The following is a 16,444-nucleotide window of genomic DNA, read 5'->3' as shown; positions in this document are numbered from 1 at the left end:
CAGTTTAAGCAAAAGAAGATTAAGAGAAGACATGATTGAAGTGTTTAAAATTATGAAGGGAATTAGTACAGTGGATCGAGACTTGTATTTTAAAATCAAGAACACGGGGACACAGTTGGAAACTTGTTAAGGGTAAATTTCGCACAAACATTAGGAAGTTTTTCTTTACACAAAGAACGATAGACACTTGGAATAAGCTACCAAGTAGTGTGGTAGACAGTAAGACGTTAGGGACTTTCAAAACTTGACTTGATGTTTTCTTGAAGGAAACAAGTGGATAGGACTGGCGAGCTTTGTTGGGCTGAATGGCTTGTTCTCGTCTAGATTGTTCTAATGTAGAAAACTATTTCTGTGAATAATTGTATTGCTTTAAAGTCTCAATGGCAAAGAAAACTAAATTTGCATAAAGTTAGTATATTTGCATAAGGATCACCCCTTTTGCAGCAACACTGTGAATTGTTCCTGGTAACTCCCACACCTTAGCACTATGACAAACAAAAACTTAAAGATGGCTAGCAATGTATTTTTACTGTTATGAAAGCTGATCTATGGTGTGTTTTTTTTCAATAACTTGGTGAATCTGTAGAAAATGATTGGTACCTAAATTGCTAGTCATTTAACTGTTAGGTTATAGACACAGTTGTTTTTTAAAAGGTCTTTTAACTAATTTAATTTAAGTTTATTTTGAAGTCACTGAATAGAATTGTATTTTTGCTGTAATATCCATTAATACAGAAATACAGTAAAATACTGTGAAAGTCGTAGGCAGTAATTTGCTTCAAATATACAGTCAAATTTTGTATAGTGTAGTTGAACCATTACAGAGAAACTTGCACAGCATCCAGGCTTGGGCAGACAAAGTAACACTGACAGAGACTTGTTAAGGGTAAATTTCGTACACACACACTAGGAAGGTTTTGTTCACACAGGGAACCACAATCACATGGAATAAATTACCAAGTAGTAGTAGTGCCGTAGACAGTAGAACTTTAGAGACCTTTGAAACTTGACTTGTTGCACTGGTATACTATCTGTCCCCTTTTTCAGCCAAAACAAAGTTTTAGGGCAAAATATAATATATATATAATATATAATAATATATTTAATAAAGTTTCACACACAGAAGGCACACAGCACCAAATTCACAGTACAAATCAACAGCAGAGATGACATTAGAACAGAGTACAATCTCTGTATTTCAGCAATGCTGAGAAATGCATACTCAATTGAATATTTAAATCAGATATGTGGTACCCCGGCTAATCCTACATTTAAAGATCACAAAACTATTGTTCTTTAATTTAACTCTTTCAAGACTGTCTTATCCTTTTGATGTATTTTCTGATTTTAGTGACATTATGTTCGGTGGGGGGAAATGCCAGTAACTACTTTCTTTATTATTACCTTTGTTTTAGCTTGTACCTTCCTGGCATTTAATTTATACCTAGTATATAGAAGATATGTGGTGGGCTGGCGCCTTGCCCAGGGTTTGTTTCCTGCCTTGTGCCCTGTGTTAGCAGGGATTGGCTCCAGCACACCCCCATGACCCTGTAGTTAGGATATAGCAGGTTGGATAATGGATGGATATAGAAGATATATTTTCTCAGACACTTTCTGAAATTTTAAACAGTAGTGTAAATTTGCTCTTCTATAATTGCCAAGTTTTATTGACCTAATCCTGAGCAGATTTTGTATATGCAGTTGACATTCAGAATTAGTATTGCTATATGCAAGAAATGATCACTGCATAGGGTGAAAGAACTTGTCATTTAATTGTAGATTTCTGTCCTACAATGTTTAAGATTATTGCTGCTGTGACATGAAACAAATAATGATTTTAAAATTAAGGCAAAAGCTAGAGTAATTAAGTATCATACCTGTCCAATATCAATCGCAGGATTCAGACTGTTGCCAACATCCATTACAATCCAAGTATGAAGGTTCTGGGGAAGAGAAGCAGCATTTAGTATTTTGATAGGAAAAAAGTGGTGTTTTCATGGAAATTGCGAGTTATCACTATTCTTACCATATATACCAAATATTGAACAATGAAAACAGTATTTTTCTTTGTGTTGTGGCATGAAATTTTGTATACATAAATAAATATTATGATAAATAATCTATACTAATAAAAGGCAAAGCCCTCACTGACTGACTGACTGACTGACTGACTCGTCACTAATTCTCCAACTTGCTGTGTGGGTGGAAGGCTGAAATTTGGCAGGCTCATTCCTTACAGCTTCCTTACAAAAGTTGGGCAGGTTTCATTTCGAAATTCTACGCATAATGGTCATAACTAGAAGCTTTTTTTCTCCGCTTACTGTAATGGAGTTGAGCTCGAAAGCCGTGGGGGGCGGAGTTTCGTGTGACATCATCACGCCTCCCACGTAATTACGCAGTACGTAGAAAACCAGGAAGAGCTCCAAAAAGCGCTTAAGAAAACATGCATTATATAATTAAGAAGGCAGCGAAACAATTACAAGCGAGCGAGTGACATATAAAACCATATTCAGCGGCTCACGTGAACTGACGCAGTGCGCAGACAAAAAGCAACAGTTCCAAAGAGTGCTGAACAAAAACCGAATTACACTGCTACGCTCAACTAGATAAACCACACGCCGTGGCGCAATAGTAGAGGCTTTGCCTCTAACGCCGATGTCCGAGGTTCGATTCCCGAGAGGGGTTGCACTGAGTATGTACGCACGCATTTTTATTCATTTTAACTTCGAGTCCCCTTGGTTTGAGACGTATGAAAAAATATACGGTTAACGCAGAAAGACAGATCACCAATTGAAGCTTTATGAATAATGGATACTTTATTCGCGATCAATGATTGTTTTGGTAAAGCCATACTCAGTGTATTCATTAGATGAACGGTAAAAAAGTAAGAGCGAGGGGAGGGTAACTTATTGAGGCATGCAGGCAAAACCACAATAGCAGCGGGCTCGATGTACTGTAGTGCATGTCAACTCGATCTGAATTGAGCGATCACATTCGAAGAAATATATCTTTTCAAGTTCTATTTAGTCCATATGTGTCAAACTCAAGGCCCACGAGCCACATCCAGCCTGGCGTGTAATTAAATCCGGCCCGCGATATTTTATATACTGTATTATTGTTATTAATGGCCCGGGGAGATGAAGCGCTGGTAACACAATAAACTACAGATCCCATAATGCAGCGCTTCAGCTGCCATGCCGAACACCGCTTTAATCAAGTTTAGCTTATGATGCTGCAAGTTATCGCGAAGCTAGCCCACACGATGCAGAAGAGAAAAGGTGATTCTGAACACAGAGCCTTTAAAAACCGATGGGAGGCTGAGTATATGTTTACTGACATTGCCGGTAAACCCGTGTGTCTCATTTGTGGAGCTAATGTGGCTGTAATTACAGAATTTAATCTAAGACGGCACTATGAGACAAAACATCAAGATAACCTGAAAGACCTGAATGCAATGCACAAGATACAGAAAGCAGAAGAGTTAAAGAAGAATCTGACACTTCAGCAGGCGTTTTTACCTGTGCAAAATCACAAAGTGAAGCTGCTTTTATGGGAGACACAAATGCACCAGTGCAACTTGCCCCACTTTCCCTGTTGCCAAGTAATGTTGAACCAAATCGGCACAACGGTATTCCCAAATACGCACTTTGCTGATAAACTGAGCGCACTGCTCACTGAGTTCGCACGGCGCTTTGGTCACTTTGAAGAACACAAAAAGAATTTTCAGTTGTTTCGCAACCCATTTGCCGTCGATGTGGAAACTGCGCCTGTGCAGATTCAGATGGAGGTGATTGAGCTGCAGTGTAATGGCACACTGAAGGCAAAGTACGATACTGCAGGGCCCGCACAGTTTATTCACTCCATTCACGCACAAATGCTCCAGCTCCGTCTACATGCGGCTCGAACCTTGTGCATGTTTGGTAGCACATATCTGTGTGAGAAGCTCTTCTCAGTCATGAAGACTAACAAAACAGCACACAGGAGTCACCTCACTGATGAGCACCTGCAGTCCATCCTGACAATCTCCACAACACAGAACCTCACACCAAACATAAACAAACTTCTTGAGTTGATTTATTCCCGAATAATATTCTGTCGACTAAATAAAAATTCCTTCCATTTAAAATTTAAATAGAACTTGAACAGAAACGATAGTTCATAAAATCCACGAAGACTTGCATGTAAGAGCGGGAGTCATCCGTTTTAACAAGCAGCGTATTGCACTGATACGAAATAGCCTGCCCATTCAATTATTTAGGAATGGATAAATAAATTAAGATTTTGTACAAATAATGTTTTTCATTTTGCTTCCTTCATGGATTCTGGCACCCCCAGCAACAGTTGCTCGCACCCCAAAGACTGTATATATGTGTGTATATATATATATATATATATATATATATATATATATATATATATATATATATATATATATAATGTGTGTGTGTGTGTGTATATGTATATATGTAGATATGTATGTATATATGTTTATATGTGTGTGTGTGTGTGTCTGTGTGTGTATATGTATATATGTATGTATATATGTTTATATGTGTGTGTGTGTATATGTAGATATGTATGTATATATATATATATATGTATGTATGTGTGTGTATATATATATATATATATAGATATATATATATATATATATGACAGCAACACTCATCACTCACAACAATGACAAAACAATTACATTGACGATAATGTTACGTTATTTTCAAAATGTTTCCTTTTCTTTTTCATTACTTCTTTAACACACTACTTCTCCGCTGCGAAGGGCGGGTATTTTGCTAGTGATAAATATTTTGTTTGACTCTATTTGTAAGTCAGAGAAAGCAAATGTAATATTAGTGTTTTATTACATTGATATTCTTTCATGTCTAACCAACCCATGAGTCTTTAGGACTGACTTAGAAAGTGAATTTTACGGTAGAGTTGGAGGAAGTGTCTGAAAGTGTGAAAATAAGCTAGTAACTGGGGGATGTGTCACACCAGAATTCTATTGGTTTAAAGTTATAACTTAACCCCTGCTTGTCCATTTACTCTCCCTAATTGTCTGAGGTTATAGAAGTAGAAGAGAAGTTGGGGAGAAGTTATAAAGTACAATCTATACTAATAAAAGGCAAAGTCCTCACTGACTGACTCACTCACTGACTCATCAGTAATTCTCCAACTTCCCATGTAGGTAGAAGGCTGAAACTTGGCAGGCTTATTCCTTACAGCATATTTAAAACAGCTAAGTAGGTTTCATTTCGAAATTCTATGCGTAACGGTCATAACGGTCGACAGCGTCCGGCATGTTGAACTTTCTTATTTATGGCCCCATCATCACGAAATTTGGTAGGCGGCTTCCCTGCGCTAACCGAAACCAATGTGCGTACTTATTTCAGTGGTATGACGCCACTGTCGGCCGCCATATTGAACTTTCCAACGTCACTAATTCTCCAACTTCCCGTGTAGGTAGAAGACTGAAATTTGGCAGGCTCATTCCTTACAGCTTACTTACAAATGTTAAGCACATTTCATTTCGAAATTCTACGCGTAACGGTCATAATGGTCGACAACGTCCGCCATGTTAAACTTTCTTATTTATGGCCCCATCTTCATGAAATTTGGTAGGCGGCTTCCCTGCACTAACCGAAACCAATGTACGTACTTATTTCAGTGGTATGATGCCACTGTCAGCCGCCATATTGACCTTTTCAATGGTCTTTGTTACTTATGGGCCCATCTTCAAGAAATTTGGTACGCGGGTCCCCAACAGCTAATTGAATCCTACTTACATACATATATACGTCCATAGCCTGCAGCTCGGTCACCGTGTGAGGCGGCGTTGGTTCCCCCATCCTAATACCTCCCACGTTGTTGGCTGCCTGCCTATATAAGGTCGTCCGTCGCTCCGGTATCTACATTCCCGTCCTTGCTTCGCCATGAGATTCATGTCTCTCTGCTGATAACTACAGCCTTTTTATTTAATCAACGGCTTCTCCGCTGTTTTATTGTTTATTGTTCTTATTACGATTATAGTTATTGTGTAGGGATTTTAGACTTGCTTTACATTGTTCAGGTACCCATTTCCTTTATCGTTCCAACCATACCCCCATTAACATGTCTATTGAGGTGATCACCATCGATCAAAGAACTGTCACTTACCGAGTGGTTTCCATGCCCGGAGATGGCACTTAACTTTTCCATTCTCTTTGTTACATATTGCACAGCCATATCAGGCTCACTCTTAATATCCGGAGGAACATTGTGTCTTATGTATTGAATGACGGGGACAGGTTCAAGGTGTGGACTGATGACGGTATAGGAGATAATTATAATACACAGGAGCACTATAAGAGTGAAATGCTTAAGCCCTTCACCTATGGTTCTGCATGTGAGTTGATGGCTGCCGCTGAATTGTTCGGTTGACGCTTTCAAGTGTACCGAAATGGCCAAATATTTTACACCTTTCAACAACTGCCAATGCCTCTTAAACATCTTTGATTTACAGGTGACGATTTCAGTAGTGGACACTTTGATGTTTATGAATGTTTAAACTCTCAAATGCTGGATGTGAAGTTATCGATGAAACTGGTTGTATGCTTACAGCGCTTGACAGATGCTGAATGTCTCTTCAACACAAGTCCTGCAAATACTGTCGTAATTGAAATAAACCATGAAACTCAAACTGATTATGACAGCAGCAATCCAAGCTGTGAGATCTGAGACAAGATTATTTTTCACATGGCCAACTGTAAGTTGCATGCTCAAGAGTAAGCTCAGCGCACAGCTTGGTCATGTTACAACTGGAGAGCCGAACTCACAATGTAGTATACAAAGAGATCCTTAACAAATAATTATTGGTATATTTTCCCTCAGTTTGAAAGGGTTTAATTTTCATCTTAATAAAAATTTTAAGGCAGTACTTCGCTGCTGCGAAGCGCGGGTATTTTGCTAGTACCTTATAAACAGTGTATGGGATTTTAGGCATTCTGACAAAGGCTACACAATAAAGAATACAAAAACACTTTGTTATTATCATTTTTTTTTCATGGGAAGAGACTGCAACATTGATTAATGCATGGTTTTCATATTCAAATTTTACTGGCCAATTACAATATACCTTTTTCATGTGATATAGAAAGAAGTAAACATCTTAATAATTTTCCTTACCTTATGATCACCAGTTAAACAGTCAATCTCAACTTCAGAGCAGGCCACTCCATAACTGAAGTAAGTAAATGGAATTCCTTCATTTTTTTCAAAGTCATATCCAATGTCAGGGGTTCTAATTAAACAGACAGAGTACAAAAAAAGTACATAAAAAAATGAGCAGTGAAGAGGTGAAAATGAAAGGTAGGTGTTACCAAGAAGCAACAAAATGTAAGGTTATAAAATCATATTCAATCTAATAAAATTTAGACAAGGATACTGTTCTTATTTAAACATAATTAACCTAAAACTCAAAATAACATTCAAGAAAGTGCAAAGTATTGTACTAAATAGAAACACATCATGTCTGAGGAAATATAGTTTAAACATAAAACCCAGATGCACCCCTGACCCCTTCCTGTATATGTTAAAATAAGCAGTGTCACAATTCTGCTGACTTGGGCAAACTTTTAGCTTTCCCCTTCTACCATTAAATAACAGTATACAGTTTCAAAAATTTCTGAAACTCATAACTGTAGCAATATGATTGCAAGTCCAATTCATACTGGCATATACTAGGTAATGCATTTATAATAGAAAGAGCTTGGCTACTCCAGCACTTAATAAGCCATTGACTTCAATGAATTCAAATGGAGACCCCACTGGGGGTTATCTGTAAGTGCTGTCAATGATTTGCAAGAATGAGATATTGCTAGTATTGGAATATAAAATGATATTATATCTGACATTGAAAATGGATTTCAGAGCACCTACCATTTATTTATTTTATGAACTACAAGACGCTGGCTTTGTGCACAAGGAACAGTTATTGACAAGAATAAACTTATTCACACTGGGGCCACATAAAGATTATTTTTAAGCGAATATACAAAGTTTCAGAGAATTAAATTAAATTGGAGTTCAAGGAGAAAATCCATGCAGACATGAGACATGGAGAGAACACACCATCTTCATATTGTGAATTTCCCCTTGGGATTAATAAAGTATCTATCTATCTATCTATGTAGAAGCCAGACCAATGAATCAAAACCACATTTGTGAGACAACAGTGCTAACTAATGTATCACCATGCAGCCATTAGGTATTGTGACTCTATTTAACTGCCAAATTTAAACACACCAAGTTGACTGATTCAAGGACTAAATAAAACAAAAATGGAGAATGGAATAATTTTTGTTTTTATCTAAGGAACACTTTTAAATTCCAGAAGAATTTGGCTACAGGTTATGGGAGGGTATGGGATTTAACTATTTGAACTGTTTATTGCTCTTGATATGCTTTCCCTTTATATGCTAGTGTCCTTTGATTACACTTTAACTGTACACTTACACTGTAACCAACCTTCTGCATAAGATACAAAATCTGAACATTTTTTTTTAGTTTTTTTAGTTTTAGTTTTCTTGTAGAGCCAAACAACTAATAAAACAACTTGTTTTTAAATATAATGCACCTTTATTGCATTCTTTGTGGTCCTTTTCCTGTGTAAGCAAGTGATCAAGTCATGATGTCACTATCTTTTGTAAATATATATTTTATATACTTTTGAATTTTGATAATGCTCTCAGAGAATCTACTATTTTGGAATCATATTAATCAATAAAAAATGATTGCTTTATTTTATGCTACATATCAACTTTTGTGAGAGGATGTTGTCAATAGATACCTCAGTTAAAGTCAATGCTTTTAAAGTTTATTAGAGAAGATTATTATTTTTTAATATTAAAATTTTAGTACTTTACCTTTTTTTGACATATAGGCTATTTTTGAAGATTTAGCAGAGCCTAACTTATTATTAATCTTTTGTATTTCTTTTTTGCAAGAATGACATACTTTCACAAAGTAAAACACACATTCAAAGCCAAATAATGTTTTTTTTTTTCATAAATTACTTTTGTATTGTAAAATTTGGTTCAGTTTTCTATTTTTTGAAAATATTTTTGAATATATTTTGAAATGCAGTAAAAGATAAAATAAAATTCAATACGCAATTTCTTACATTAAGAAATGACAGTACTCCACAATGAGCAGGTTATTAACGTGTCTTAAAGGTGAACATTTAAAGTTATTAAATGCTCTATTTTAATTTATTTTAATGGAATGAATAGTCATTATACTTTATAGAGTAAAGAAAAAGGTGTTTGTTGTTTGTGTTGAAACATCTAAAGTGTAGTAACAATATAGTACTTCCCATTTACTGAATAGTGCATCAATTTATTAAACATCAATAAGCATGCATCAGTATGAGTTTAAATATTCAAATATCAGATGCAACCATACACCTTGCATCAGACAGAACAATTAAAAGCCAAACAACACAAGTAACTGAGATACAGAATAGTCAATAATATTGACACAGCCAGAAAATATTATTCAGCAATTACACTTAAAAAAAGAAAATCAGTAGATATTAACAAATATCCATCCATCCATTTTCTAACCCGCTGAATACGAATACAGGGTCACGGGGGTCTACTGGAGCCAATCCCAGCCAACACAGGGCACAAGGCAGGAACCAATCCTGGGCAGGGTGCCAACCCACTGCAGGACACACACAAACACACCCACACACCAAGCACACACTAGGGCCAATGTAGAATCGCCAATCCACCTAACCTGCATGTCTTTGGACTGTGGGAGGAAACCGGAGCGCCCGGAGGAAACCCACGCAGACACGGGGAGAACATGCAAACTCCACGCATGGAGGACCCGGGAAGCGAACCCAGGTCTCCTAACTGCGAGGCAGCAGCGCTACCACTGCGCCACCGTGCTGCCTTAACAAATATGTTACCATATTAAATTAAAAATAAATAAACATACTACATGTAACAAAGTATTTCAAATCAAAGTCAAAATCAAATTGGACAGAATAAATAACGATTACACAGTACAACTAAATTAGCAGAGCAAACCAAATGGTAAATCTGGAGTCTTGCTCACAGGTCAAGCAGAATCTCTATGTGAGTTAGCAGATTAATAGCTCTGGGGTGAGGAACAGTTTACAAAACATCTGTTATAATTTTCATTGATGCTGGTTATTGGATCATTTCCTCAATGGCAGGGGACACACAATTTATTGCTGGGGTGTGTGGGGCATGAGATCATAGCAATGCTTTCTAAAGGAATTTTTCCTATGGATAAATTAAAATTATTTGCATTTAATTTTATAAGACTTGCCTGCATAAAGAATTACTTTATAATATTAAACATTAATTTAAAACAGCCTAAACTTTAACTAGATTATATCCATGCAAAATGTAGGTTTAAATTTAACAGTAAACTAACTTTTAATTGTTAGAAATCTATACTTTGTAAGACCTGTTTTTAATAATTATCAGGTCAGGTCAAGTTGGGGAGTATGCACCCACCACATGACAAAACAGTTTTGGACTGCAGCTGGCAACCTTCACAGGCAGGCAGGCACACAGTCTAGTCCCACCCTCCAGAAATGACTATCTATCTGCCACAGCCAGGTGTTATGTGGGCATCCCCTTGGCGTTGTCCAACCACTAATGTCCTCAATAATGAGGAGCTTGTGAACTAGATCATCCTTGGGAAATCACGCCACATGGCCATAGTGCTGTACCTTCCTCACAATGCAGGTAGTGTGCCTCATTCAAGGGACTCTGTGAGCAACCAACCATATGACACAAAGGCAAACCATCGGTACCCAAGGATTCTCTGAAGAGACACAGTACTAAAGGAGTCCAGTCTTCATCTTAGGTCACCGGATAGCATCCATGTCTCGCAACCATATAGCAAAACAGGAAGCAGCAGGACTGTAAAGACTTGAACCTTCATCCTTTTGCAAAGATATTGGGGTCGCCACACACCCCTTTCCAGTCTACTGACTTCATAGGAAGAGTAACCAGAGACATGAATGTCTTTGCCAAGGTTAATAATTATAACAATTGAACACAAATGTGGCTTTGTCAGATATGGAAAACCTGGTTTTGCACCTTGTATAATTAACTACTGTAGTACTTTATAATTTTTTTTCCACACAGAGAACCATAGACACATGGAATAAGTTACCAAGCAGTGTGATATACAGTAGAATTTTAAGGACTTTCAAAACCAGATTCAAAGATATTTTGGAAGAATTAAGTGGACAGGACTGGTGGGCTTTGTTAGGCTGAATGGCCCGTTCTTATCCAGGCTGTTCTAATATACTAATGCTTAGTATCAGGCTTTTCACATCATTCTATTATTAACATAAAGTTAAGTAAAAATCTCTGTTAATAGAAAGTCAAATGTTATTCTTTGTGTTATAGCAAAACTGTTTTTGAAGTACACCTTTTTATAGATAAAATAATTAGTGGTCTGACTGTTCTTTATACAACAAAGCCTATAATACAGTATTTTTACTACAATCACACTATTCCAGCCTTCTTAAATTAACAGGGTAATTAATTAGATTATATGGGGATGAGTCTTTACCTCAGGGCTATTATAATCTAAATAATGACAGATCATGTTACCCTGGAAACAAGGCCACAATACAATTTTCCACGATGCTAGAGGGGGAGTACCCCAGCATATACCATAGTGCTAGCAATATGTTACTTCCAAGCCAAAATATTACAAGTTACATTCATTGGCGTATTTCACAAAAGTGTTTTTTGCAGTGAATATGATATGTTTGCCGGTGACATTGTTTGCTGAATATCATCCTGGAAATTCACCACACAGCCAGCTTAGCGGAACATTTTCACCCAGTGCTCCTCAATGGTTTGTGAAGCCAGCATGACATAGCAGCCTCAAGCAGAACTCTCATGCATGCCTCCATTAATTTCATCCTGCATTTGTTTAAAAAAAATGCAGTTTTTTTCACTTAATTTACATTAACTGACCATAATGAGTACAGCTATTGGATATTTAGGCATCACATGCATAATTACCCATGTCCCAAACTACAATCTCAAAGCAACCCTTAAAGGAGCTCTCCCCTCATCAGAAAACACAGGAGACCCTCCAAAAATAATAGCAATGAAGGATTTCTTACTATTTACAAAACTTTTCTTTCTTTTTGATGAAAGAAAAAAAAGTGTGAAGCATCTGCACAAATAGATAGGAAACAAAAAAGGCATTTCACCTACACCTGTGCCATGACTTCAAACAATGGAACAAGCTAATCCTATGCTACTGCCTCATGACATGGTCATTGGGTGCCACAAGACTGAAACTCTGCAAGTGTAATGATCTATATTGTATTTACTTATTGTTCATTTGTGTCCATTGTTGTGTGATTTGTTTGTGTTATTCATTTTGTGTGCATCTTGTGTGGTTTGATGCATGGTGGCACAGTATTTCGGACTGCTACCTCACAGCTCAGGTCACATTTTTAACTACAATAATTGGTTCAGGGTGGATGCTTCCCTAGCTTTCATTACCACTTAAAGTACCAATGCAACATTATAATCCACTCCAAGCTAGTTCAGTTTTCCTTCCCCATTTACTTCAATGCACTTTTTGTGATTTTCGGAGAAAACTCCTTGGGGTTTGCTCATCATTGATTACAAGACTTGATTCATAACTGTGATAAGGGAGACTGTGAATTTCCCCTTGGGATTAATAAAGTATCTATATATCTATCTATCTATCTATCTTTGTTGCATATAAAAGGAAAACTTGTAACACAGGATAATTAGAACTAAAGGCCTCTCTGGGAATATCTAGTTTCGGTTCTTGAGTTATCTTTATATATAATACACTACCGTGGCTGTCCATTTGTCTGTCTAGGATTTTAAATCACCTGTAGCTCGCAAACCGTTTGACGTATTCACCTGAAATTTGGTACACATATACCAAGTGACGTCTACAATATGCTTTCAGGGTGATGATTGACCTCCAAGGTTATTCCTCTTTTTATTTTTATTTTTTTATTGTAGCATCAACTCTCAGCAGTGCACAGCAGGGTGGCTGTGCGGCCCATGTGTACGAGCGCCGTTCTCATCCCTACCACCTTCGCCATCTCTTCCCCTACCTCTTCCTATCCTAAATCATTCTTGAGGCAGATTAAAGACTTAAATGCCAGCTTAAGTGAAAAATTAAGGACGAAAAGATGCTGACGAAAGAAGAAAAGAAGTGGGCCGCTAGAGTGGAGTAAAGAAGAGCTGCTCAGGAAGCGCATCAACCTCTGAGCAAATGAATCCTAAATGTACAGAGAAAGACTCTGAAAACTAGGAATGCTCAAGTCAAGTGTTTTCACTGCATTTTATCACGCAGTGCACCATTACTAGTAATATATATTGTAGAATGTTCACAACTCAAATTTTGTTTTATTTTGTAGTTTTGCTTTTATATTTGATTTGTTGGTATTTTATATCTTATTCTAATTTTATGTTTACTGCAGCACCATTTGTATTCTATTTTTAATAATCAACATCATTTTGTGCCTTTTCAGAGTATGGAGTTGTTAACAATAATGTCCATTGATGACACAAGTCTCCTGGAAGTTGCAACACTTAACATCAACAGGTTGTTATTTAAGATGGCTGTGTGTTGTTAACAATTGTCTACACTTCTAGAATTAAAAGAAAAAACAGTCTTCATAAGTATTGATTTATTTCTTAGAATATTAGGTCTTAACTCTTGCTTGTTATTTTGACTAGTCATTTTGGTTTTCATTTCTTTTTCTTGGTTTCAGACAAGAATCCTGATTCTTTAATTTTAAAAATAACTAATTTTTACCATTCAAATAAAGCAAAAGCTTAAGAGGTCATGGGGCAAGTGACATGTTCATGTGCCTAGGAACTACACCACATCATAGCTACCACATACATAAAATGGTAATGTCCATTAAATCCAGGAACACAAATTCATTTTGCCCATGAAAAAAAACACACACACAATGGTGACAAACAGAATTTACAAAAATAACAGTAAAATATAAACAAGATGTAAAGAAAAATAATTGATAAATCATATTCATGATACTATGGGACAGCAGACTTTGTAGTATGTTATCCTTTCCTTTAGATTTATGTTATTGATTTCTGTCTTGTGGGTCTCATTTTTATGTAAAACATACCTGTTTTGAGAGACATTTTGACTCTTTGGTGTTATTCTGGGAATAAAGAGATACCCATGAGGATGCCATCTGTTTAACAATATGTATTGCTACGCACATAATGCAAGGTGCTTTTGTTCGTAAACACTGTGTGTGTTTTTCATTTTTAATTTATAAATTAATTTGAGCTTGTCAATGGAAAGCACTTTACTTATAAAAAAAATTAATTGAATTTTCAGGAAAAAAGCAAGTTAAAGAAGGTTTGCTGAAAGAATTAAGAAATCAGACTCTTTTGTAAGACTTATTTATAGTGAATATACTGTATATTATTAAGCTGGATTATGTCTCTTTAAGATAGAAAGGACTGGCAAATTAACAGGTAGTACTCTGCTGTTTTAAATGACATTTTTTTCATCAGATGTACATGAAATGATGTGTGCATTGCTTGCATGCAACCTTTTACCTCAAATTTAATAATCTAAAATAAATATTTCTCTAGTCTCCTCAGTTTGTTTGTTAAACTGAGAAACAAAAGAAGCATGTGTCCACCTGTACCTTGAGTTAGGATTTGCGTGCCTGCTTACAGTTGTGGCAGGTGGCTGGGTGTGGTCACCAATCAACCACCTACTTAAGGAGCCGCCGCCCGGCAATCAAGGCTGGAGTTGGGTGAGGAGGAGGACAAGGTCATGGCAGAGGAGGCGAGGAGAGGCCTGAGTGTTTGTGTGTGGACTGTGACTTTTGACTTTGGGGAGACTGGGGGGTTGGTGGCGGTGCACTTTTGTAATATAGTTGTAAATAAACGTGGGTGATAATTAAAACGGTGTCCGTCTGTGTGTGTCCAGGCTGCTATCCTTCACAGTGGCGTAGCCGGCAGGATGCTCCACCTGGGTTAAGGTGGGGACCTGAAGTGAAAATTAGGTCTGTGAAGGGCCCGGCACAACAGGGGAGCCCACCCACGTGCCGCAGGGGTGGCGTGCACTCAACCCCGCCACAACGAAGTGCTGTGTGGACCATTGGGGGTCCATTGAAGGACTTTGTTCTAGAGGGGCGGCGCACCGAGACAGAACCCAGCAAGGGGACTGCCGAGAAGGTGCGGCTGGAGCTGTGGAAATCACAGCCATGCTGCCCGGAGAGACGCTCTCCCGTGAGATAGGAGAGCGTGAAGGCCGACCAAACGTCCCTCCTCAAATCAGGCACGGGATTGGACAGCGTGTCCTGTTCTCTCACCAGCGGTTGGTCGAAGGCGAGAGCAGGGAATGTCCGTCCCGTACACCCAGGAAACCCGAGTGGGCCGCAGGGAAAGGCCCATAGAGAGCAGTCCGTCGGTGGAAGTCCGCACAAGGTAAGCCCACCGCTGGCTGCTTCTCTCTCCTTGGCGGCGATCTTACAGGAGCTGCAAGAAGAACTGCGCCTTGTGCTGTTGCCGCCGGCCGAGCGATGTGTCCTCCGGGCGGAGACGTTGGACTCAGGAGGGACGACAGTGGCGTCGGATTTAGAGCTGCAGGCAAGTGAGGATCGGCGCACTGCGGGAGCTCCTGGACGGGGGGGCACAGTGGGGAAGGTAAGTGAGACCGACCCCGTAAAGCTCCGGACGCCAGCGGGGCCGGGTCTGCGCTCTTGCAATTAGCAGATCCAAGCCGCCGCGGCGTCCCAAAGTAGGCGGAGGAAGCGGCTTGGGGAAGCCAGTTCCTCCGACATGGGAGGACGTGTCGCTGGGTGCGCACGTCCCGTGAAGGGCCATCCTCTGCGGAGGCAGAGGAAAACCCCGCAGCATGGGAGGTGGACACAACGCCTGAGCTCACGGGTGGTTCCGTGGCAGGGACCGCCGACTTACCGCACGAGGAAGCCGAATGGGGGAACAACAGAGGGCTGATTGGAGTGGAGAACTTTGGCCCAGCTGGATGGACGAGCTGAGGGTCTGCATCAGGGCAACGTTACCGCCCCTTGTTTTTCTGTTTTCTTTACAGGCTCGGGCCCTACCCTGCAATGTGTCGGCTTGGCGCCGAGGCGTCTTTGTCCTCGCAGAATGGTCCGCTGGTACCGGGAGGTCCCAGCTAGCGGGGGAGTATTGTGGCAGGTGGCTGGGTGTGGTCACCAATCAGCCACCTACTGAAGGAGCCGCTGCCCGGCAATCAAGGCTGGAGTCGGGTGAGGAGGAGGACAAGGTCGTGGCAGAGGAGGTGAGGCCCGAGTGTTTGTGTGTGGACTGTGACTTTTGACTTTGGGGAGACTGGGGGGTTGGCGGCGGTGCACTTTTGTAATATAGTTGTA

At 38.9% G+C, this 16,444-nt stretch overlaps 1 protein-coding gene across 1 annotated transcript in view; it reads right to left on the bottom strand.

Moving 5' to 3' along the window:
* Positions 1 to 16,444, bottom strand: part of xdh (xanthine dehydrogenase) — a 254,547-nt gene that overhangs the window by 29,954 nt on the left and 208,149 nt on the right. Inside the window, exons 32-33 of the mRNA XM_039748282.1 lie at positions 7,165 to 7,279; positions 1,878 to 1,943 (exon numbers count right to left, since the gene is read on the bottom strand). Coding sequence (XP_039604216.1) covers positions 1,878 to 1,943; positions 7,165 to 7,279 — 181 coding nt within the window. The remainder of the gene's footprint in view (positions 1 to 1,877; positions 1,944 to 7,164; positions 7,280 to 16,444) is intronic.

This window comes from Polypterus senegalus, chromosome 3 (genome assembly GCF_016835505.1).
Source record: "Polypterus senegalus isolate Bchr_013 chromosome 3, ASM1683550v1, whole genome shotgun sequence".
NCBI lineage: Eukaryota > Metazoa > Chordata > Cladistia > Polypteriformes > Polypteridae > Polypterus > Polypterus senegalus.
The sequence above is the reverse complement of the archived record's forward strand: the minus strand, read 5'-3'. Positions and strand labels throughout refer to the sequence as shown.